This window comes from Hermetia illucens, chromosome 3, assembly GCF_905115235.1.
Source record: "Hermetia illucens chromosome 3, iHerIll2.2.curated.20191125, whole genome shotgun sequence".
Classification (NCBI taxonomy): domain Eukaryota; kingdom Metazoa; phylum Arthropoda; class Insecta; order Diptera; family Stratiomyidae; genus Hermetia; species Hermetia illucens.
This window is the reverse complement of record NC_051851.1, coordinates 148,767,909-148,792,760: the sequence shown is the minus strand read 5'-3', so window position 1 is coordinate 148,792,760 and position 24,852 is coordinate 148,767,909. Positions and strand designations below refer to the sequence as shown.

Genomic DNA, 24,852 nt, shown 5'->3' with positions numbered 1-24,852 from the left:
CTCCAAAAATCTGAAATTTTCCTGGCACCTAGGCCCCACAACCTATATACCATGAACCCAGGCCCTGAGCGTTTAGAGTTTCTTCTACTTTCCGGCCATTTTTCCGCCACCTAGATCCCCCAAACTATATACCTTCTGAAAGATCTGGCTCTCCTCTATACAAGCGATCATGAATTAAGCGCTTTTTCTCGAAATTTTGGATATTAACGGAGATATGAGCTTTTAGACCTTTTTGAAAAGTTTCCTCCGGCCATTTTTCCGGCATCTAGGCCAAGGGTCTAATTGTGCCCGAAAGCGCGTGTTTGATTTAAAGCTTCACTCGAACTGGAATCTGCAATGACTCTGCACAAGGGTATCTGAATTACAGTGGGTTTTATTTTGCAAAATATTGGCGGACGTCGTTTTTTACATGGTTAGTGTAAATGCCTCATGCACATTCTTAAAAATCACGCAGAACTTTGGGCTACAAATCTGTAAGTACGTTCTTTCTAATAATTTAAAAAAGGATGTATGCCACACTGGCCATAAAATACATGTATTGAGAATGGAATAGAATAACTGAGGTAACAGACAGCTTCCACAGGATCTTAAAATTACAATGATGGTAACAAGTACATGACAGTCTCACGAGCTACACCTAGTCGGATCGAGGTATCAAATTGTTGATCTTTGGCTGTAGAAACTCTTCGACGACCGCATCAACTACTTCTGCAAGTATTTCCCGGAGATTCGTCCAGTTTCTGAAATATATAAAAAGATGTATTAGATTTCTCATTTGAAAGGACACCATGAAGATATGGGTTTGCTTACTTCTCTTCGGGCTGCGCGCACATCTCAGCATAATACTTAACTTTCGGCTCCGTGCCGCTTGTTCTAAGGGTGACCACAACGCCATTTTCGAAGCGGAATGTTATCATTTGCGTGCTGGAACTCGAGGGTAGTTTTGCCTTTCTGTCAGGCACTGCAGTGTCTACGCCTGTAGTTAAGTCCCTGATCGATGATATTTTGTATTTCCCGTCAAGTACAGAAGTGGGGTACTGAATAGGTTGGGGTAAAAGGAAAATTCAATCAGACCAGGCCACCATGTTTAACTGTTGGTTTATATATTAACTGAGCCTTATCTAATAAGCTTTACATTAAAAGGAGCAAAGCGAAGATAGGCTACTTATCCAAATCTATGGTTGTATACAGTTCGCCATAATACATACCGATTCCTCCTTATCACCATTGATATAGCGTATCCTTTCGAAGATTCGTTTGATCAGTTCCGGGTCATAGCAAAGATAGTATGAGACAATGGTTGAATGGTATCCATAGGTCTCGTATATTTTATTCAGTTTCTGTGTAAGTGAAATGTTCTCATGTTGCCTCACATAGCATCGCATTGTGGCAAGATGGCACGCAGCGCTCACTCCATCTTTATCTAGAACGGTTGGGGAAAACATAAAACCAATAGCCTCTTCGAAAGCGAACAAAACCTTCTTCCCAGCCTTTTGTAGGTCAACAGTTTTATTACCTGGAATTAGATGAAAAGATACTTTTAGTAATATATGGGAAGAACGTGACATTGGTGAGAAAATAAATACCTAACCAAGTCGGAATACCGAAAGGTGGACGCTTTTTATATAAAGATTTTGTGTTCATTTTGTGTGACAAATTTCCTAAGCGCGTTTTTTAATTCTCACATACCTAAAAATTCAAAATATTCCTCCATATATCCAACCCCGCCGTTCTTAAAAGTACACTTTATACAATCGTGAGGTCATAGTGGTCAAAGGGTAGTATAAGTTCCAAGACGAAACGTGGATTTGTACCCACGGTAGAGCATAAAACCTGGGAAACACCTGCTGAACCAACACCAAACCCTATCTCCACCTCCTCGCGATGACCGCTAGGAGCTCTTTCTTAACGAAAAGCAGACGAAGAAGGATAAAGGCGAGTCTCCCGCGCCTAAAAACAGGACAAATTGTACCAACTGGTCCTCCAGATTGCGGGTTGAGTAGGGCTGACATCCCTACACGGAAAACCGAAGTTACAAAGCCACAACAAGAGCCTTGGGCTGGACGGATAATACAACGACGAACAGGGCAACGACAAAGGAATAACGATTTGCACATTTTCTCATGGAACGTGCGCTCCCTGTACGGAAATGGAGCTGTCAAGCAGCTAGTGGAAACCCTGTTCCAATATAGGGTTGATGGACCCGTTTCCTGGAGAAGAGTCACTACACCATATATTATAGTGGCCATCTAGTAAACCATTTGCTCGGAGTAGGTTTCTTAGTCAACCAAAAAATGAAACCTGCTCTTATCGGTCTTGAAAACATAAGCGAAAGGCACTCTGCGCTTGCGAAGCAAATTTAGAAATATAAGCCTCATTAACGTTCACGCCCGTACAGAGGACACTGCAGAGTCGGAGAAGGATACCTTCTACGAGGCAATAGAACGAACCCTCGAAGCCTGCCCCAGATATGATATCAAGGTCATACTTGGGGATTTCAACAGCCAAGTAAGGAAGGAGCCCGTATTCAGACGATACAATGGCTCCCATAGCTTACATCAAATTACAAATGATAACGGACTGCGAATTATTCAATTAGCAGTGTCACACGAAATGGCTGTTGGGAGTACCGGGTTTGCGCGGAAAGCTTCTCCAAACGGGACCACTTTTAACCAAATTGGCCACGTGTTGATCGAACGCCACCACCTCTCAGCCTTGATGAATATCAGAACATAAAGGGGGCCAATATAGACTCGGATCACTATCTCATTAGCATGGTGCTCCGAGCTCGAATAACAACACCACCTAGAATCCCCTCTGGCAATCAGGTGAAAGTTAACACTCAAGCCATCCAGAACACAGTCCTCCGCAACACATATGCCGCAATACCCACAGTCAACAGAGATCCTGCAGATGAAGCATCAACAAATGATCTTCCCAATCACCTGAAGAAGATTATCATAAATAAGGCCACAAACATACTTGGCCCCAGCCGCAAAAAAAGTCGGAACGGCTGGTTTGACAATGAATGTAAGCTAGCAACGGAACGGAAGAATGCTACATACCGAGTAATACTGCATTCTCAAAGGATGCGGGCACGCTCGGAGACTTATTACGAGCTCCGGCGAGTGGAGAAGCGACTTCACAGACGGAAGAAGGAAGCCTAGGAGAATCAACTGGTCTGTGAACTCGAAAAGTAAAGGGAGCAACTGCACCAAGCGCGCAAGTTTTACCAACAAGTCAGCAGGATGAAGCCTTATGCACCTCGATGCTCATCCTGCCGAGACAAAGAGGGAAATCTGATTTCCGACAGAATGGGTATATTGGAGCGATGGGATGAGTACTTTGATGAACTACTAAACATCCAGAATATTGTCGAGTTGGAGGTTCCGCCAACTGAAGACGACGGACAAATACTGCCACCACCAAGTATAGAAGAAACAGACCGTGCAATTCATCGGCTTAAAAATTATAAGTCGCCAGGATCCGATGGAATTACAGCCGAAATATGGAGGCGACCAATTACACCAAGTGGTCAAACAGGGCAGCAATTATAGAGGTATCACGTTGCTGAGTACCATCTATAAGATATTCTCCTCTATCTTGCTAAGCCGGATAACCCCATACGCTCAGAACATCATCATCAAACATCAAACATCAAAGAGGCTTCACTCCAGGTAAATCAACAACAGATCAAATTTTCTCTCTGTGATGGAAAAACCGTTGCAATATGGACATGAGTTGCATCATTTCTTCATCGACTTTAAAGCCGCCTATGAAAGCATGGTCAAGGTAAAACTGTACACGGCCATGACAGAATTCGGTATCCCGACGAAATTGATAAGACTGAACTAGGTTGACCCTGACGAATGTGCGAGGCCAGATAAACAGCAGGATCACTCTCAAGACCATTCGACATCAAGAACTGTCTACGACAAGGGGATGCTCTATCATGCGTTCTCTTTAACCTGGCCCTCGAGAAAGTGATCCGCGATGCTAAGGTAAATGCAAGAGGTACGATCCTCTTTAAGTCCACCCAACTACTGGCATATGCTGATGATAACGTGAGTTCAATCTCCAGCCAAAGCAAGACCGTATTAGAATCCATTGTTTTGTTTTTTTTTTAAATTATCTCACTGCAAACAGTGGAGGAAGCCAAGAATTTCGGGGGCCTTCCATTAGGAAAACGGCTAGTGAGGAGTCGCCTTTGAGGATTTTTAACCTAAATGGTCCTTTTAAACGGACAGCTAAAATAGTGCGATCGTCTCCAGCGAATTCGAGTGAGAAACGGATGTCGGATCAAAGGAGCAGCAGCGGTGGAGTCAATTCTGTGAATTAGGCTGACACGTTTACACAATCAATAATCCAAAATCTGATGGAGTACGTTGGCCAATGAAATAACGTCCACCACGCTATCAAAGACCAGGTGCATTCTGTTAGGGCGAAGTAATTTAAGGCTATAGATGACGCAAAAGCACACGAAGAGGTATACAGCTGAACAGTCAACGGAAAGTGATGGTTACCGTAGCAGCACAAACTATGCTGAAAACAAGAAGCTTTGACAAAGAAGGTATCCAAGGTGAAAGGGGCATCTCAGCAATGCGCAATAAACGACAAAGAGATCCCAACGAAGAGAAACAATCACCCCAATGCACAGCAAAACGCAAAAAGGACAAACCAATGCCGGCGCAACCTAGGAAGACAGGAGACGGAAATTTATCGGACCACCCGGAAAAGGCCGCTAACCACACCGACGACGCTGCTTGGACCAAAGTAGAAAGTAAGAAACGGTTGCAAAGGATAGCCAGGCCGCGCGCGCTGATCGTAACAAAAACCAGCGAGCTGACGTACGCGGAGATCTTGCGTAAAGTAAAAGCAGATACCTCCCTGACTGAACTAAGTGGTAATGTCACGCGTATCAGACGTACGCAGAAAGGTGACGAAGGCCTACGGAAGAAAATCGAAATGTCACTGGCCAAGGCTGCGGCCATAAAAATGAGCAGAGATTTGGTGGTGAAAGAATGCAAGGACTTGGATGAAGTCGCCACGAAGTCCGAGATCTGTGAAGCCTTGCAATCTCAATTAGGACTACAATCAGTGAGCGAGCGCAACGTGCTACGACTTAGGAAGGCTTACGGTGATACACAGATAGCGTCGATAAGTCTTCCAGTCGAAGCAGCAAAAAAGGCGATAGCAGCAGGTAAAGTATGTAGTGTGTTAGACGGGAGAACGAACGTAGTTCTAATCAGCAAATCATACAAAATACCAGATAACAATGCGTGGGTTCATGGCAAGAACAAACAGGCCGCTATGTGGGCATGCGGGGAGCAAACGCTCCTGGAAATCGAAGAGCGATTAGAGAGCTACATCCAAGCTAAAATAAACGGCATCAACTTTTACAGCTGCTATGCAAAACCTTGTTGGACAATAATTCCAGACAATGGTAGACAATATGGTGACAGAAGTACACAATAGGTCCACTTAATACTGACGGTGACCTTAACGAGTGGGCAACAGAATGGGTAGCAAAAGGACTAACGTCAGAGGTGGTATGCTACTGGAAACGCTTGCGACTTTGGAATCAGGAATTGCAAATAACGGTGAAGCAAAGACATATCGTAAGCCCGTTGTGGGTTCGATCGTTGACATCATTTTGGCCAGCTTTTCTTTTCTCCCTAAGATGAGCTGGTGGGTTAGCGAAGAATTCACCCACAGTGATCATCAGACGGTAATCTCTGAAATCAAAGAGCACAAAATGGCGCAGAAACTCAAACTGACAGGTCCAAAATGGAAGGATAGCCCCCCGAAATACCTGGCACTGCTGCCATCTGGGAAACAGAAACGGTTAACTTGCATGTGCGGCCCCATGGTCGAAGAAACAGCTTCGTTTGGGTTCGTTGTGCCGATTTTAGAAATGACCGCCAGGACAGGACTTATTGCCCTAAATACCAGTAACACTTCGGCATTCCGACGCCCTGGTTGCGAGAGCACTACTTCTGACGTAACTTTTGTTACCGAGTTCTTCGAGTCAGTGGTCCAACCATGGAAGGTACTGAAAGAATTTATAGTCAGTCATCATCAGTACATTTCCTTCAAAGTGACGAACAGTGCTTCCCAATGTTCTACAACTACAAAGATACTGCTTCAGACTTCAGCGCATTGCTCAGCGCACAAGAGGCGAAGACGAGGGGACGCTCAGATCCACAGAGTATAACAGTGGGAAAGAGGAACTCCGCCACGAAATCAGTAAGCAGGAGGAACGCTGCTAACAGGAGCTAATCAACGGCGTAAACAGAGAGCCATGGGATCTATATATGTTACCAAAAAACTCGATGCCCATCGGTCACCCTGTTCTGTGGAAGCAGCGAAGGTAGAAGAAATCATGCAGGCCCTATTACCCATTCACCTCATTCGAACTAACAATGTCAATGAAGGAGTGAGTACTGCGGAATACCCAGTCTTCACTGCAAAGGAACTAGAGGCGGCGGTCCTGGCCATGAGGACAAAACAGGACCGAATGGCATTCAGCGAAATATTAAAACTCGTATGTACTCCTAAATACAAGCCGAACTTGCTACTCTACGCATTCAACGCATGTTTGAAAGCGAGTGTTTTTCATTCCCGCTGGAAGGTTGCTAGACTTTTGCTGATAAGCAAGGACAAAGATGAACCCGGGACACCGCGGGGAAGCTGTTTGACTTACGCAATACCTGCTGTGGGAGACTACTCACCAACACAATATGAGTTGAGAACAGAGCGATCCACAATTAATGCGATTGAGGAGGTGGTCCAAGCGATAAAACTGTCTGAGTCACACAGTCGCCACTGTTGGCGGATGGTGCTCGTTGCGACATAAGAAACGCCTTCAATTCTGCGAGGTGGAGACACATGCTTGAAGCATTAGAATATCGTTCCACTCCAAGCTATCTATTGCGGATATTAAGGGACTATTTATAGGATCGTGACTACGAGACCCGGGAAAGAGACCGCGATATGCAGGTAACATCTGGGGCGGATCAGGGATCTATTCTTGGTACGAACATTTGCAACACCTTATATAATAGTCTTCTATGACTGGAGATGCCTGATGAATCGCATCCCGTCGGGTACGCGGATGATGTTGCGGTACTGGTTATCGCAAGCTCAGCGCACACTGGGAGTGATAATGAAGCGATCAAACAGATAGATGACTGAGCATGGATTCTACCTAGCTCTGGAGAAAACATAAGTCGTTGTGTTGAGCAAGGAGAGGGTCCCCTAGAGTCTTTCCTATTTAGGTCGACAAAGCCAGCGGCATTACGATAGACACGAAGATGAGCAGATTCGCAACACCGCAGACAAGGCTGTGGCTAAATATTTGCGATTTGCCGGCTGATGTCCAATGTCGGAGGTCTCTTATCCAGCAGACTTCGCTTGCTGATGAGTGCGGTTCAGTCCTCCTTTACGGTTCTGAAATACAGTAAGGAAACGTACCGTAAGCGCCTAGCGCCAGTGCAAAGACGCAGGGCTCCGGGGGTTGTCTCCGCCTACCGTACCGTCTCGCAACCAGCTGTAATGATGATAGCGGGAGTTATTCCGATCACTCTCCATGCTGCTAAGCGGAGGCTTATATACCATAGAAAAGCGGGGGAAATAAGGAAGCTGTCGCTTGTGAAGAGAGAGTCCACACTGTCTCCACATGACAGCAATCTTAGGAAAGAAAATCGACATGTAGATGGACCGCGCATCTCATAAAAGATATGCGGCCATGATTCAATCGAAAGCACGGTGAGGTTGACCATTACCTAACCCAGCTGTTCAGCGGACGTGGGTACTTTCAATGTTACCAATCAGGAAATAACCGTCGAATGACTGAGTTTATTGCAAGGATGTGGTGGAAGATGCCTGCCGCACCTTTTTCTTCTGCAGAAAGTGGGAGGGCCATCACCGGGTATCTTGCGTCCCTGGACACCATAATTGAGGTCATGCCGCAGAGCACGTGGAACCAAGTGACACATTACACTTAAGACATTCTTAAGGCGAAAAAGAAGTAGATGGATAGGAGAGATGTCAGGGTAGCTGAGGCTCCCTGAATCTTCGAACTTTTGCTCCTATACTATATAGGGCTGGTCTAAGGTAGTGTGTCAAACGATTTCGGGTCAGACTCCTAGACTCAGACGTTAGTCTGACGAAGGTGGCAGTCCGGCACTTTGTGCGTAAATGCACCTCCCGCCATCGGGCAACCTTAAATGTGTCTTTCAAATGGAATATGGCTAACGCTTCCCTTCTTCTTCGACAGGCAGCGAACGGAGAGGACCACCGACAACCGACCCGAATACCAACTTATTTGTAAGTGTCCTTTGTAGAATATACTAAATATATGTTATTTTAAAAGTGGAATGCGTCGTCTTGGGAAAACAACCTTAAACCATAAATTACTCTTAAGGTGAAAATAATTTATAATATGATAAATGATGGTCAATAGACACTAAGATATTAGAAAAGTTAAAGGGCCACTTACCCATCCATTTGAAACCTGTAAGAGTTTCTTCGAAATGAAGCCCTTCAATTTTGGCAACTGCTGCAAGTATTTTTGAGCTGACAGTGCTTGCCAATAAATAACAATCGGTGAGAGAATCGCCAGGATTTTTCTCCTTGTAACATTGAACCGCCCACCAGCCGAGTAAAGCTCCAATTTCATTCCCACTGAATACTTTCCATTCTCCTGTCCTGCAAATGAAATTGAGTCGATTGGATTTAGCAAGGATAAAGTAATAGTAAATGCGCATTAGCTATTTTTGAATGGATGAGAAAAATCTGTGCTTGGATAGCTCTATAGATATAAAATAAATAGTAACTTTAAAATGATACTGTTACATTGAGGAACTACTAGTCGTTAGCACGTTGACTTCCTTCTAAATTCGCTGGTCCTGTACTTACTCTTCATTTTTCTCTGCCAGCGCTAATCGATCTGCATCTGGATCGTTTGCCAAAATTACTGTAACTCCTTTTTCATTCGCCAATTTGATGGATAATTCCAACGCAGATTTTCCTTCTTCAGGATTGGGAAATTTCACGGTGGGGAACTCGGGATCAGCCTCTTGTTGCTCAGCAACGGGAATCGCCGGTTGAAGGCGACCAATTTCAAAGGCGCGTTTAACAAAAGGATAGCCTACACCGTGCATTGCGCTGTAGACGAATCGCAAGTCCTTCGATCTGTCATTGCATTCCAAGAACTTCTGTGGAATGTTATCCAGTAACTTTTCATAGTATATTTTGTAAACTTCGGCGTATGGGTCTTTCAAAAGTGGTGATTGTAGGGAACAGCAATCCCATGAAGATTCTGCTGGGCTGAAATATTAAATCGTCCTATTATTTTGATGCCTAAATAAATATATTATGAAAGCTCTTACCATAAGTTATCCAGGATCATACTTTGGATCATTTTGTCATGTGGTGAGATGATTTGTGCGCCATTCTCCCAATAGACTTTGTAGCCGTTGTCTTCCTTTGGATTGTGCGATGCAGTGACCATCACGCCAGCTAAAGTCTTTTTAAGTAAAATCCCAAACGGTACAAAGGGGGTTGGTACCATTCGACTGTACAACCAAACAGGAATGCCTGCATTTATGAATACACAAGCTGATAACTCGGCGAACCTATGGAATGAATATTAATACTAACTTTTTATATAAACAATCACCATTTTATTTCTTAAATTATTCTCATATATTTTGAATCCTCGGAAATTGTGCGGAGCTATCCATAAGTCTTTCCCGGAATCCTTCCCATTGACTCACTCTCAAAACACGCGAGACCGACTCTTTCCAGAGCTTTTGCAACTGAGTGTGTTCGTCACGCAAATTGCTCGCTCCGCTACAACACCCCACCTACAGCTAAAATGCAAGGGATTTTAATGAAGAACCAAATGCATGGCTTCTTCAGCTTCGCTTACAGCAAGCCCCACGACGCGGACAGTATTTTTGCCGGGTGCCAACTTCTAGCTCGATCATCACGCCCCTGCTCATGATCTTCACTCGATAGTATCCAACCCAGAATTCTGGGAACATCGTCAAGCCTGATGCAGTAAAAATTGTCATGTAAGCAAGCACAACAATCCAGGGGTGCTAAGGCTCGGCATAATGTCGAATACAGGGCCGCTGGGGAGTCCCAAGTTCCCCCCGTACGCTCCGGGGGGCTTCCAGCAGATCCTTCGCGATTAACTGTCCGGAGGCCAAGTAGGACGAGTAGCAGGACTTATGATGAACAAAGATCGTCTTGGGCCATTATAGCGGCTTTGAGCGTATTGTGCCACCTTCAAAGCATCCCATTGAACTGCAAGTGATACGCGACTACCCGGCGGCGTTTAACCGGAGAAGTTTGCCTAACTCCGAGAAAAGGATTAATTCGAACTATATTCCCTGGTCGGTGATTATAATTGCCAACCATACTTTCAACAAAAGACCTCGGTACAAGCTTGTGTCACAATCAATGATTGTAAGGCAATACCTGAAATTATGCTAGTCTCGCAGAGGGCCGGTTATGTTAAAATGGATTGTGCGGAGACGCTCAGCAAGATTCGGTTGAAAGAACATAAAAGCCATAAAAAGTGGGAGGGTTCTGGACGGAATCTTCTGGTGAAACCTTCAAGACGCACTTTCCCCCCAGCGAGGTTCAGACGCACTTTCCCGCCAGCGAGGAGGAGTCAGAACTTTGCTTGGAGGGTTTGCGGGCACCCCAGCCGTGCGAAACTATAAAATCGGTAATTACCGAGGATAAGACCGTTTGGGCTATAAACAGCTTCTCTGCATATAAACCTCCGGGCCCAGGCGGCATAATGGCAGTCATGCTACAGAAGCAGCAGGAAAGGGTTGGGCCGTGACTTGTTGAGATTTACGGGAGCTATACCTCCTTAGGATACGTATCACAGTCCTAGGGACGCGCACGAGTGGGTTTCATACCGAAAGCGGGCAAGCGCAGCCATGGGTCCACAAAGGACTTTCGACCACTCAGCCTCACTTCTTTCATGCTGAAGACCGTAGAGCGCCTCGTGGACATCCACTTAAGGGCAATTCTGGAGAGAATGCCTTTCTCTAAGTCCCAGCATGCCTACCTCAAAGCAAAATACACAGAAACCGCCCTCCACGAGGGCACAGTTGGCACAGTTGAGCGGTCACTGCAGTTCGACCAGTATACCCTAGCTGCCCTCTTGGATATAGAGGGAGCTTTCAATAACGTTAGTACCAACGGCATCAACGAAGCCTTGATCAATATTGGATTGGAGGGGTATCTTACGCATTCAATTATATCCATGCTAAGTACCAAGATAATTCAATCGGATCTGGGAAGCAACCACTTGACTAGAGCTGGAAACAGAGGCACGCCCCAGAGTGACGCCATCTCTCCGGTTAAGGGGGTCATCCCGTGTGCATCAATTGAATCTAGGTATAGGGTAGAATATATGGAAAGTGATTTTTTGATATTCGGAGTCGTTCAGAAATTATAGTGTTAAACACGTAATAAGTCACATGCCTGATTTATGTCGATCGCCGTAATAACGCGCATATTTATCGGTCCGAATGACGTTTGAATGACTTCGCTAAAAGGACAAGAATTGAAGCCAAGCTGTACATGTGTTTCTTGAAGAAACCTAAGATTTATGGACTAGGTATAGCAGATTAATTGTCAGTTAAGATTTTATGCCTAAAAATCATATTCTACTTTTTAAATGTGTTTTTCTCGAAACGGCATATTGAAAATCTGCTGCCAATCTATCCAATGAAATTCACCACTTATTCAGAACATATTTCTACGGTCCGCAAAGTAGGATAATCGCGATATATTCATTAGTTTTTTTATTCATTGAAGAAGCGGTCTTAGGAGTTTGTGGCATCAAAACGGCGTACCATAACGCTAGATGGGCTCCCCAAAGCAGCCGCTGATACCTACCTACCTACCTATTCGGAGAGCAACGCCCAACGAGCCCCAATGTGTCCAAACATTTCAGAGGAGGCAGAATATTCCTTATTTCAATGCTTGAGGTTTCCGGTTCAAAGAGCCGCATCAGGAGGTACAATTAGGAATCACTTCACACAAATCGCAGTCGAAAAGTTTATCGCAACCATCCATAAGGAGCTTTGACAGGAAAATGTTGGCGGGTAGAAGGAACGAGTGAGGAATACGAGTGTGAACACGAGTGCAGAATAAATTGTGAACATATATATACTAGCGTCTTTTGAAGATTTCCATCTTCGGGAAAAAACAGATTTTAATGCGGTTTAGTTTTTTACAAAATCTCTAAGACAAGTCGGGAGACCGGAAGTATGACGCTTCAGGTATTAAAGGTTTTGTGGTTTCCTATGTGGATGAAGTGGTGTTCCACAACACAACTTTGTGATCGACGTATCAGCGAACATCTCAAATCTTAAATTTACCGCAATGTCGCCCCTCTACCGCTCTCTATAGTTCTGAGTGTTCATCATCATCAGCGGCGCAACAACCGGTATCCGGTCTAGGCCAAGTTTTGAGTGTTAGCCGAATATAAAAGACAATTAACGGCGTCTTGCGGTGATGGAGACGAAGATGTTGCTTTGGACTAGTGGCGTGACACGTTTTGAAGATATCCGCGATCGATATGGGGTTGAACCAATCGTGGAAAAACTGCGATTGAGGTGTTTTCGATGGTATGGTCACGAAATTCGCGCTAACGAGAATTTATTTGCCAATATTGGTGTGAACATTGAAGTCAATGGTAAACGATCAAAAGGCCGGCCGAAACAATGGTGGCTTGATATGCTGGATAGGGATTTAAAAGCCTCCCGATTACATCCAGATCAGACATTTGATAGAATAAAAAATTGCGAAACCGACCCCGCTTGTGAATGGGACAAAGGCTGAAGAAAAAGAAGATCTGAGTAGCGACAAGTGCATGACAGTTCCGTGTCACATAGCTAAAAATTCTATTGCTCTCTATTTTTTAGAAAGCGATTTAAATAAATCATTTGATGGAAACGGTTGTATTGATAACAGTCAACCCCATAAGCTTCACACTCTGAGTTTAATAATATTATTTCGACTTATCGGGCACCGGTGCCATCTGGGTTCGGGACGACGTTCAACTTCGTGTTCTTGTCGAAGGCCGGGGGAACGGGTTTGTCTGGATCCGGTGTTTAGGGATAACGTTTTTTAGCGTTTACCTGACGCCGAACGAGACGATGCCGGACTTTCGACGACGGCTTGATGCTCTGGAGGACGCCGTTTCGAGCACGAAGGGACGAATCCTGGTAGGCGGCGATTTTAATGCCAGGGCTCTTGAATGGGGCATCGAAGGGGCGTCGAAGCCCTCGGAGCAGGCAGGGCCACACTGGAGGGCGCTGCGGGGGTGGTAGTGTCGCAGCTGACACCGTCGTAAATTCAGTGATGAACCTGATAACGACGGCGTGTGAGACTTCCATGCCCCGGAAGGGCCCCAGGCGCGCCAAACCTTCTATGTACTGGTGGACGGCAGAAATTGCCGACCTACGGAGGGAGTGTCATAAGCTCCGTCGTTTGGCACAACGTTTGCACGCCAACGTGGAGGCATGTGCCATAAAGGCACAGTATAGATCAGCAAAAAGGAGACTCCACAGCGCTATAAATAAAAGCAAAGCTCGTGGCTGGCAGAACCTTGTTAACGAGATGAATGAGGACCCGTAGGGACTTGACTATAAGCTTGTCACCCGGAAAATCGAGACTCTGCGGAGGCCCTGCATACTAAGTATCGACCAGATGGACCACATTGTGCGGACATTGTTCCCCAGATACTCTGTACATTGTTCCCCAGACACCCTGTTCCGCCAACGGCCAGAATTGCTGCTTGAACTGTTCAACGCTTGCTAGAAGAAGGGCATTTTTCCTTGTCGCTGGAAAGGGGCCAGACTCGTGTTGATCACTAAGGGTAAAGGAGACCCGGAGCTCCCATCTGCATACCGTCCGCTATGTATGCTTGACACGGCTGGAAAAGTGCTCGAGAAGCTCATCAGGAGTAGACTCGCTGAAGCGATCCGCGCTGCCGGTGACTTATCCGCAAGGCAGTTCGAGTTCAAAACAGGGAGATCTACAGTGCATGCTGTTATGGAGGTCGTAGATGCGGTTCATCGAGCCGAGGCACACAGCCGCCGATCTCGACGAATAGTGCTCTTCATAACGCTTGATGTCAGAAATGCCTTCAATTCCGTAAGATGAACAGACACACTAGAAAACTCATTTCACGAGCCAAACGATTTCTTGCGGATATTGAGGGATTATCCGAACGACCGCTCCCTGCTCTATGAGACGCTAGAGGGCCAAAGGAGGATGGAAATCACATCGGCAGTAGCGCAGGGATCCATCCTGGGGCCGGACCTCTGGAACGCTTCCTACGATAGTCTGCTGTGATTCGATATGCCCGAAGAGTCGCGCCTGGTCGGTTATGCAGATGACATTGCGGCACTTGTTGCCGGACGAACTGTTGAACAGGCGCAAAGCAAACTTAGCATATGATGCGACGGATAAGCGGATGGATAACTGCTCACGGTTTCAACCTTACGCTGAAAAAACCGAAGTAATCGTGACCAGAAGGAGAATCCCGACCCTGCGTCCCACATCGATCGGCGAGTTGGTTATAGAGTCAAAACCAGCGGTTAAATACCTTAGTTTAATGCTCGACTCGAAGATGAGCTTCTTCGAGCAAATCAAAGCGGCAGCGGATAGAGCTGCAGCTGGAGTTGCGGCCTTGAGTCGGCTAATGGCGAATGTCGGAGGCCCTATATCAACTAGGAGGCATCTCCTTATGGGAGCAACGCATTCGGTTCTGCTCTTGACAAGGAGGTGCATCGTAAACGCCTTGCTCAAGTGCAAAGGCGGAAAGTTTTACGAGTGGCGTCTGCTTATCGCATCGGCTACACAGGACCGGGAAGGCGCGATCTCCTGATTGTGTGCTCTGCAATGGAGTGGCAGACGACGTTAAACACACCTTTTCCTCTTGCGAGAGGTGGGACGACTTTTGTCAGCAGCTTTATGGAACACAGGGAAGCTCTCCAGACAACATTGCCAGAGAGATGCTGAAGAGCACTGGCAGCTGAAATCGCATTGCGCATTATGTTCGGGCTGTTCTTATTACGAAGAAGATTCAACTCGACCGGCGGAGGGACCGGACAGTAAGGGGTTCCCTGAACTAACAACTCCCTTCTTCCCCTCCCCTCCCATTGGTGAAAGGAATTCCCTGACTTGAGGGCTCCCAAAGCCAGGAGAGCGGGAGGACTAGTCCGAAGTAAACAATTTTAAAATCTGCCCTTTGCATGTATGGGGAGCCCCCCTTTAAACTCCACCTAAATTGATGTATGCGTGGGATTTCATAGTTCCTATCTGTCCACCAAATTTCGTTCGAATCAGTTTAGCCGTTTTGGAGAAAATTGCGTGTGACAGACAGACAATGAATTGATTTTAATAAGGTTTTGTTTAACACAAAACTTTAAAAGGCACCAGTAGAAAGACTGTATGTGTCCGGATAGCTAAGAGGTTAGAGCACAAGGTTCTCGTACGGAAGGTCGAGGTTCAAATCTCACTAGTGGCAATGGAATTTGTATCGTACTTTGACGTCGGATACCAGTCGACTCAGCTGTGAGTTAAATCAGAGTAATAATCTCGGGCCGGGGTTTTAGGCCCCTCAGACGACAACGATTCTTATTATTATAGTAGAAAGACTAAGAAATATTTTTGTGATGCATCTGAGCCTATATCACTTACCGTTTACTGTTGTATCTCCCGTCGTACCCCAGAACAATACCACGTTTACGATCAGTTTCATCTGGGAAGCATTTTAAAATATATTTACATAGTCCTTGGGCTGTTTGAACAACAACTAAATCATTCATCGAATTGAATCCTGCTTGCATTGGTCCTCGCAGACCAGCTGTTCCAAATGCCAACCTCGTGCATAATCGTTTGTCTAGGACCTCCCATTGTTCACTTTCGCATAGACTTTTAATTTCGTTTGAGGTCGTTTCGTTCTGGAAAAAAAGGATAAGAGATGAGTCCTTTTTAAGGTTTTGTTTCTAGAGTAATAGAAGGTATCGCATAATGGACTGACTATCTATTGAGTATTATTGAAAACAAACAATGAGTGACATGAGTATGTGATATATCCTTATTTTCAGTTATTTTCAATCCATTAGTTTTGTATTCGAGAATATTTTCCAAGAATTCGCTGATTCATTCTACATCTAATAAAAACATGAAAATAGAATGTCACTATAAATAACAAAAGCTGAACAGGAACCCAATTTATGTTGTTTCAACCACGTCACAAGCGGAATGAATGGACGAGTAAATTAATTAAGATCAACACGATACCTACCCTGTCCCACTCCAGCCACTGTCGAATTTTTTCATTCAGCACTTCATTGTTGCTGTTGTACTCCATCGCGTTAATTGATCTGTTGCTTCCTTCCTAATTGATGTGTGCACCTCCACTACGCAATCACGAATGCTTTCCCAGCCTTTCTACGATAGGAGTATCTCAATAACGAACCAGCCGCCGCACAAAAAACAAATCTAAAATAGAGAAATTTATGACTATCACTTCGCTCACTTATCACTAACAAATTAAATATATCGCGAGCCTCAGCGCCCGCATATCGACGAACTGTGCTTATCGCGCTATCGCTAAATTTGAGATGCGGGAAATTTTCAGTTCTGCTTGGCATCAAACTTTACAATTATTAATTTTAACGTCACAAAGTCACGGGTCCGCGATAAGGGATCACCATTCACTCCCCGCGAATTGTTTGATTACTTTTACATGAGAATTACAGATTCCTCGAATGGAGATAGCTGGGTAGGAAAAAATCGCGCGTATTAACGTAATCAGTGAGAGCTAGTCGAATGATTAATTTTAGCATTCGTACTCAAACAATCGGAAGATGCTGATTAATGTAGTCATGTTACATGAAATCCATAATCCAGGCAGTGTGGAGTACTTGGTTCAGCTAGGGTTCCGTGAAATATCAAAGGAAGAGGGTTTTCTCCTGAAAAAGCTGATGGTCAAATTTACTTGCACCTGTCCCTGGAATTGCTTGCTCCATAGAAACAAGATAAGAACCCAAGCCGATATTTTCAGGTCCATATTATGTCGAAATTATTACAAACGAGGTAGCCAAGGAAAAATGTTATCTATGAAGTTTACAAAACCGTAGTAGTTGATTTAGATTGATATGTTTCATAAATAAACCATATAGAGTCGTAGTTCCTTAGCAATGCATATTGGCATTGTGTTATTGGACAATTAAATACGAGAGCGTAAACACGATGGCAGAAGTCAAACATTTAATTACTCGATAAACTCCACACCTAAAAAGGAACAAATATTATCAATACACAGTGTAATATTCCCACTCTTACCACTCCGTTTACTCATTAAATAACTCCTAACAGACACTGGCAGTGGATAACATACGTTTTATCATAAACATTTATTCAGATTCGAGCACAGAACATAGATTCATTATTTTGTAATTTTTGAAACGCGGTAAAATATAAAGAAAATACATTTCATTACTCAATTTGAAAATTTAAAGAACAAGATCATTCATCAAAATCGATAGTATCCCTTTCAAAGTAATGCCTACCAATTCAGACGCTCTTATGCCAGCGCTTGATCCAGTCCTGATCAAGTGCTTTTTAAGATTTTGTTTGCAAAAGGGTCAAAGGATAGTATAGGTCCCAGGGCGAAACGGGGATTGGTACCCACGATGGAGCATAAAACCTGGGAAACGCCCGCTGAACCAACACCAACATCTCTACTTCAAATCCTATCTCGACCTCCACGTGGTGACCGCTGGGAGCTCTTTCTTAATGAAAAACTGAAGACGGAGAAGGAAGAAGGCGAGTCTCATGCGCTTAAAAACAGGACAAATTGTACCAACTGGTCCTCTAAGTTGGGGGTTGGGTAGGGCTGACAACCCTACATTGAAAACCGAAGTTACGAAACCACAACAGGAGCCTCGGACTGGATGAATAATACAACGACGAAACCGGCAACGACAAAAGAACAACGATTTGCGCATTTTCTCATGGAACGTCCGCTCCCTGTATAGAAATGGAGTTGCCAAGCAGCTAGTGGAAACCCTGCTCCAATATAGGGCTGATATAACAGCGTTACAGGAGATGCGTTAGACGCGGACCTGTTTTCTAGAGAAAAGTCGCTACACCATACATTATAGCGGCCATCCAGTGAACCATGTCCTCGAAGTAGGTTTCTTAGTCAGCCAAAAAATTAAACCTGCTGTTATCGGCTTTGAAAACATAAGCGAACGGCTACGCCCTCTGCGCTTGCGAGGTAAATTTAGAAATATGAGCCTCACTAACGTTCACGCCCCTACAGAGAACACTGCAGAGTCGGAGGATACCTTCTACGAGGCAGTGGAACGAACCCCCGAGGCCTGTCCCAGATAAGATATCAAAATCATACTTGGGGATTCCAACAGCGAAGTAGGGACGGAGCCCGTATTCAGGCGATACGTTGGCTCCCATAGCTTACATCAAATTACAGATGATAACGGACTGCGGATTATTCAATTAGCAGTGTCATAGGAAATGGTTGTTGCGAGTATCTGGTTTGAGCGGAAAGCAGTACACAAACATACAAAGGCCTCGCCAGAAGGGACCACTTTCAACTAAATTAACCACGAGATGATTGAACGCCACCACCTCTCAGCCTTGATGAATGTCAGAACATAGAGAGGGGCCAATATAGACTGGGATCACTATCTCGTTGGCATGGTGCTCCGAGCTCGAATAACAACACCACCTAGAATCCCCTCTGACAATCAGGTGAGAGTTAACACTGAAGCCATCCACAACATAGTTTTACCAACAAGACAGCAGGATGAAGCATTATACACCTCGATGTTCATCCTGCCGAGACAAAGAGGGAAATCTGATTTCCGACAGAATGGGCATATTGGAGCGATAGGTTGAGTACTTTGATGAGCTACTGAACAACCGAGTTGAAGGTCCCGCCAACTGAAGACGATGGACAAATAGTGCCACCACCAAGTTTAGGAGAAACAGTCCGTGCAATTCATCGGCTTAAAAATCATAAGTCGCCAGGATCCGATCGAATTACAGCCGAATTGGTTAAATATGGAGGCGACCAATTACACCAAGTGGTTCATCAACTTGTAGTCAAGGTATTGGCCAGCGAATCAATGCCAGACGATTGGCAATGAAGCATTATCTGTCTCATACATAAAAAGGGAGATATCACACAGTGCAGCAATTATAGAGGTATCACGTTGCTGAGTACCATCTATAAGATATTCTCCTTTATCTTGCTAGGTCGGATAGCCCCACACGCCCAGAACATCATTGGCCCTTACCAGGAGGAGGCTTAACTCCAGGCAAATCAGCAACAGATCAGATTTTCTCTCTGCGGCAAGCGATGGAAAATCTGTTGGAATATGGAGACCAGTTGCACCATCTTTTCATCGACTTCAAAGCCGCCTATGATAGCATAGCCAGGGTAAAACTGTACAAGGCCATGAGAAAATTCGTTATCCCGACGAAACTTATAAGACTGACTAGGCTGACCCTGACCAATGTGCGAGGCCAGATAAAAGCAGCAGGATCACTCTCAAGACCATTCGACATCAACAACGGCCTACGACAAGGGGATGCCCTATCATGCGTCCTCTCTAACTTGGCCCTCGAGAAAATGATCCGTGACGCTGAGGTAAATGCAAGAGGGACAATCCTCTTTATGTCCACCCAACCCAACCCAAATGTCCTCCCTCATCGTGATCTCGTCAAAGTCCCTGCACTCGACAGTTATCTCGTGGGTTAGCTGCCTCACGTTAACTTCCTCGACTAAGGATCTACCAATCAAGCGTCCGTTCGTCTTGCGTCGTCCGAAACTCCAGGAGTAGTTCTCCCTTCTGCATTCTTCTGATCCGTGTGACATTATCTTCCAGGCCACGTAGCGCCGGATCTGCCTTGACCATCGGCAGAATTTCAGCGTAAGAGAGATCATTTCTGTTTTCAAAGACAATTGCATTCGGACGGGACTTCCTTCTCTTTACCTGCTTCTTTGGCTTCACAGTCGTCCAAACATTTATCGGACGTCTGTCTGTCTGTCTATCACACACATTTTTCTCAGATACCGATTAACACGAAATTTGATGAGAATATGAGAGCTGTGAATGTCCAGACGTTGAGATTAAGGATGGATTCTCATACATACAAAAAGGGAGTGTAAAATTTTGCTTCACCGAATTTAGTCATGTTGGGTATCAAATGAAAGGTCTTGATTAGCGCTTTTCGAAGCAAGAATTAATTCCAAGAGGGAGGAGATTCGAAAAGGATCGGCTACCCCAAGGGCCCATTCTTAAAAACTACCCAATCGAAAACTCTGAAAAAAATCATGGTGGGCCTTGCATATATTATCTATCCCCCAACGAATCGGAAAGCTCTTAACAATGGTATTCAATTTACTTACATATACACATATGTATGGATTGTTTTGCGCGCAAAGTAAAATGGAAATATTCAGATGCAGACGATCAAAGGGGCAAAATCTGTTTGTTTACGATGAGCGTAATAATGATGTCTTGAATATATATGTCTTCGAATTTCGAAATATATTAAGGAATATTTTGAATTTTTAGCTATGTACGGATCGAAAAATCTATAGAAACCTTCTCACATAAACTGAACACAAAACTTTGATGCCGGACCCACGTATTTGCCAGACCTCAACAAACGCTCGTAAATGCAGGCGTATGAATAGGGTGTTTTGTTTGGTTTGCGTAGGTTTGCAAGCGCCTGCTAGCGATCCGATAGTGTCGGTGTTTCGGGCAAATCAAAGGAAGTCTGCTTGCCTGTTCAAAAAAATGGCACACTTGGAAAAGTGTGGATGCTGATGTTTGATAATATTGCGACTTGTTTTTATTACTGATCCTCCCTCTGTTTAGTGTCTGCTAGAGTGTGCTCTCCTACAATCCAGCCTAGATACTCTACTGCGATGGTGCTTGCTTAACGAGCTGACACTAAATGTCAGCAAATGCCATTAGATCGGCTCCTCAAAATCCTTTGATATTCAAATAGAGTTTTCCTATATATACATAAAATTGCTAACGAGCCCCATTCCACCATCTACAAGGAAAAAATGTAATTGCCATCGTCCACCATTTCATTGCAGAACACACTGTCAAGGGGTCGTGCCTTCCCAAACTAAAAACGTTCATGCCCACTTAGAAGCTGGGTGAGAAAGTAACTAATCTCACCATGCTTTCGCTTAAATCACGGGTCTAAGTTACTGACGAGCCGCGTATTCCACCTATCACTAGACTCGTTCTGATATAAGAGTTGCTGAAACTATGAGCTCAAAAGTTTAACAAACTAGAGAAACTTGCATTACAAACTTTAGCAGGAAAACGAAATCCTCAAGACATCTCAGGCTAGTTTACTCCCAGCGAAGTGCCGCAGGTCAAATGTAAATGGGCCAATAGGATACCCGACAGATGAAGAAGAACTGGCTGGAACTTACGAACAAGAAGAGCATCCAAGAAAAGAAGAGTATGAAGGTCCTGGGGATTAACGTGAATAGGTGCCATGTAAGCATAATTCCATGGTGCTCTTCGGAAACGGATTGAATCGAAGACCATAACAAGAGCCCAAACGTGACTAACACAGCGGTACAGATTTATACTACGCTCAGGCTCGGCATTCATACCAGTGATGGGAGGCCAACCTAACTCCTCTGCCGAAACTATAGGACACGGCCCCCGAATTGTACACCTCACAATGAGCTCTGCCAGCTATATGGGCGCAATTAGCATGAAACTCCCCTCTTCTAGAGCACATGGGTAACCTCCAGTGAGGCTTCGTGGCAGCAAGCACTTCTAATAAGTCCTTTATAGACTTCAGTACGATCGCTCTCTTCGAGTACTTAGTGTACCCCAAGGGGTGACTGGAATCAGTGTGGTGCAGAGAACCGCAAAAGGAAAACGGCACAATCCATCGGAAATTATTAGACAAAATTCTGTGGAAATCGATAAAGCAAAAAACGCAACGAAATTCAAAATGAAACTTCCACCGGCATCTTATACCAGCAAAATCGATGAGCAAACGAGCTTTTAAAACATACTATCAGCATCCATGATAAAGGAATACTCAATAAGTGCTCTAAACAATAATTTGTGGAAAGTACACTGGGTAGGCACAGGCAAAAATGCTGGACACGAAAAAATCCAATGGTACACGTAAGAATAGGCCTCTCAGGGTTATGGCTAGGGAATTCCACCCAACGTGTTTAAAAGAGGGCATTGTAGAAGACCTGAGGGAAAAAGGCTTTAATATCCTAAATGCAGTGAATTTATTGAATAAAGAAAAGATTTCTAATGAAAAGTGAGAAGCAATAATAAATAGCAAGAAGGACTCCCACTGATGATGCTTACGTTCAAAACTTAAAAGCGGTTCTAATCAACCAACCAACGACATCAAACCGCACAGATTAAACGGGAAGAATAAAGATAGGAGACTAAAACTTTGAGACCGTTGGTAATTTCTCCTATCTAGGGTCGAATATCTCAACCGATAAGAGCTACGTCAATGAAATACGCTCACGTTGGTTGGCTACCAACAAAGCCTATTTCAGCTTACAAAAACTGTTGCACTCGAAACGTCTCATCATAGGGACAAAGCTCTTACTGTGCAAGACAATGATCTTGCTAGCCCTCATGTATTCCTCAGAGCGTTCTTAGCAAGGAAAATTGCGAACTCTTGATCGCGTTCGAGAGAAAAATCCTCCGAAGAATTCTTGGCCACCTACATGAGGATGGACGGTTCCGTATTCTACATAACGACGGAATCTATGAGCAATACCATGACCGTCATGGAAGTAGGGAACATACTAAAGTTCTTGACGGTTATAGGCCTACTTGAGACACTATGATCAATAGGTACACTATACCCAGTAAAAGGAACACAATAGTTCTTTAAGATCGCGGTACGAATTTCCCTTAATAAAATAATAATAATAATGATCGTCAAGTTGTGCATAAAATCCGGCTCAATAGATTACGGTGGGCGGATCACTTAGTCGGGATGAATGAAAATGATCCAGCCCAAAAAGTCTATAAGGGCAATATCTATGGCACAAAAAGAAGGTGAGGCAGACCCTGCCTGAGATGGAACGATGACGTAGGCTAGGACGCCATCCTGTTTTTAGGGATATTGAATTGGTGGCGCCAAACCGGGATGTCTGGAGTTCTTTATTAAGGCAGACCTAGACCGGATACCGGTTGTTGCGCCGTTGATGATGATGCTGCGAAAATATCTTTAAGCTGAGTCGTATCTTGTCATTGTAGTGCGTATCGTCTGCCAAACGGCGAAATCAATAATATTCTGTTCTTCAGGGCACAGAAGCTCCATAGTATCAACTGCAGTGCTACTACCTCTCGAAGTGTCGTCCAGCGCAGGTCTGCTTATTCTGAGAGCTGTGACAAATTTCCTAATGTTCACCTTTACGACATTTCACACGCAGGGAGAGTGTCAGGGGATAACGTCAACCATTTCGAACGCGCCATATTGATGGTCATTTGCCGGAAAGTCTTCCAGAGCGCGGAACCCGTCCATTGACGACGCCACTGATTCAGACGCATAGATCGGAAATGCTTCCTTCCCTACCTGGCCGCTGTAACCTTGACATGGATCTAGTGTTTAAAATTCAGAGCACCGTATTAGCATCTGTTTCCCTTTGGGCGCGATGTGATTGGGTTTTTGCCCCTGTACTGTTCACTGAGATCTACGCCGGCAGCGTTAACATTCAAGAAAAATACAATTCGGAAATTCATTCTGTTTTTACAGTCCGCTTGGAAGTTAGCAAGTCGAAATAGCCAAAACTTTATTTTTCTAATTTTCGAGCGGCTACCACGTATGTTCTTACGATAATCGTAAATGATATGTGGATGTCATTTAATACATTGTTTCCATTTAGTGACACTTCATTGTGCGCATCGTAAAAACGGCCTAAACAAAATTGCGGACATGGTCAAGTTGTACTAGTCGCCCATTGAAATAAAGTTAACATAGTTAAGCCAAATTAGACTTAATATATCTGATTACGCTTAGAAATGTGAATTATTGGAAAACAAAATCAAGCCATATCAGCCATAGCGTGCTCATTTTTCCTAGTGGAGATGAGGTTCTCTCTTCTAGATATGTCCACTTGTCAGCTGTTGCGATTCTCTCGCTCAACTTGAGAGAAATTGAGGTAGCGCCTCATCTGTTTGACCGGTCTCAGTCGATGCGATTACTACCAGTTGTTTGCAAAATTGTTTATATGAAAATAAAAAAAAAGATTAACGTCGCTATCTAGTACGCAATCAAAACAGTCTGGAGTAAGGCTACTGATAATTCATTAATACGTGGGCTTTTGACCATATAAAGATATTAGCAATTGTTTGGGGTATTTCCATGATTAATACGTTGTTCACAAAGACACATGATTTTTTTTTTTGCTTCTCACTACACTTAAAAGAAGCTACTCAAAATAATTATAGGAAAAAGGACTCTTTTAAACTCACATTTTACTAAAATTCAACAACACTACCACCACCACTTTCCGTAGACGGCCTAAAACTGACACTGACATTCGATGACATTCAAAACAATTCGCTAGAAATCTAGAATGTTTCTTAATTTTGGTTGAAATCATCAACTAGATGTTTTCATTTGAACTCACAGATGGCACTACCGTAGAGTCGACAATTTACAGTTTGAGATTCCTAAGGAACTTCTGATTGAAGCTTAGAACGGCCCACTCCGTTGTGCTTTGGAGTCTCTAAAAAGAGGAAT

General features: G+C 44.3%; 1 protein-coding gene across 1 annotated transcript; it reads right to left on the bottom strand.

Moving 5' to 3' along the window:
* Positions 1–355: 355 nt before the first annotated feature.
* On the bottom strand, positions 356–24,708 carry LOC119652426 (phosphoglucomutase-2). The gene is made up of 9 exons (XM_038056549.1): positions 24,582–24,708; positions 16,355–16,551; positions 15,745–16,007; positions 9,393–9,638; positions 8,920–9,330; positions 8,501–8,709; positions 1,209–1,516; positions 811–1,037; positions 356–740 (listed from the first exon to the last, which is right to left on the bottom strand). Exons 2-9 carry the CDS (start codon positions 16,418–16,420, stop codon positions 638–640), a joined length of 1,833 nt encoding a protein of 610 aa, XP_037912477.1. The 5' UTR covers positions 16,421–16,551; positions 24,582–24,708; the 3' UTR covers positions 356–637.
* Between the last annotated feature and the right edge of the window lie 144 nt (positions 24,709–24,852).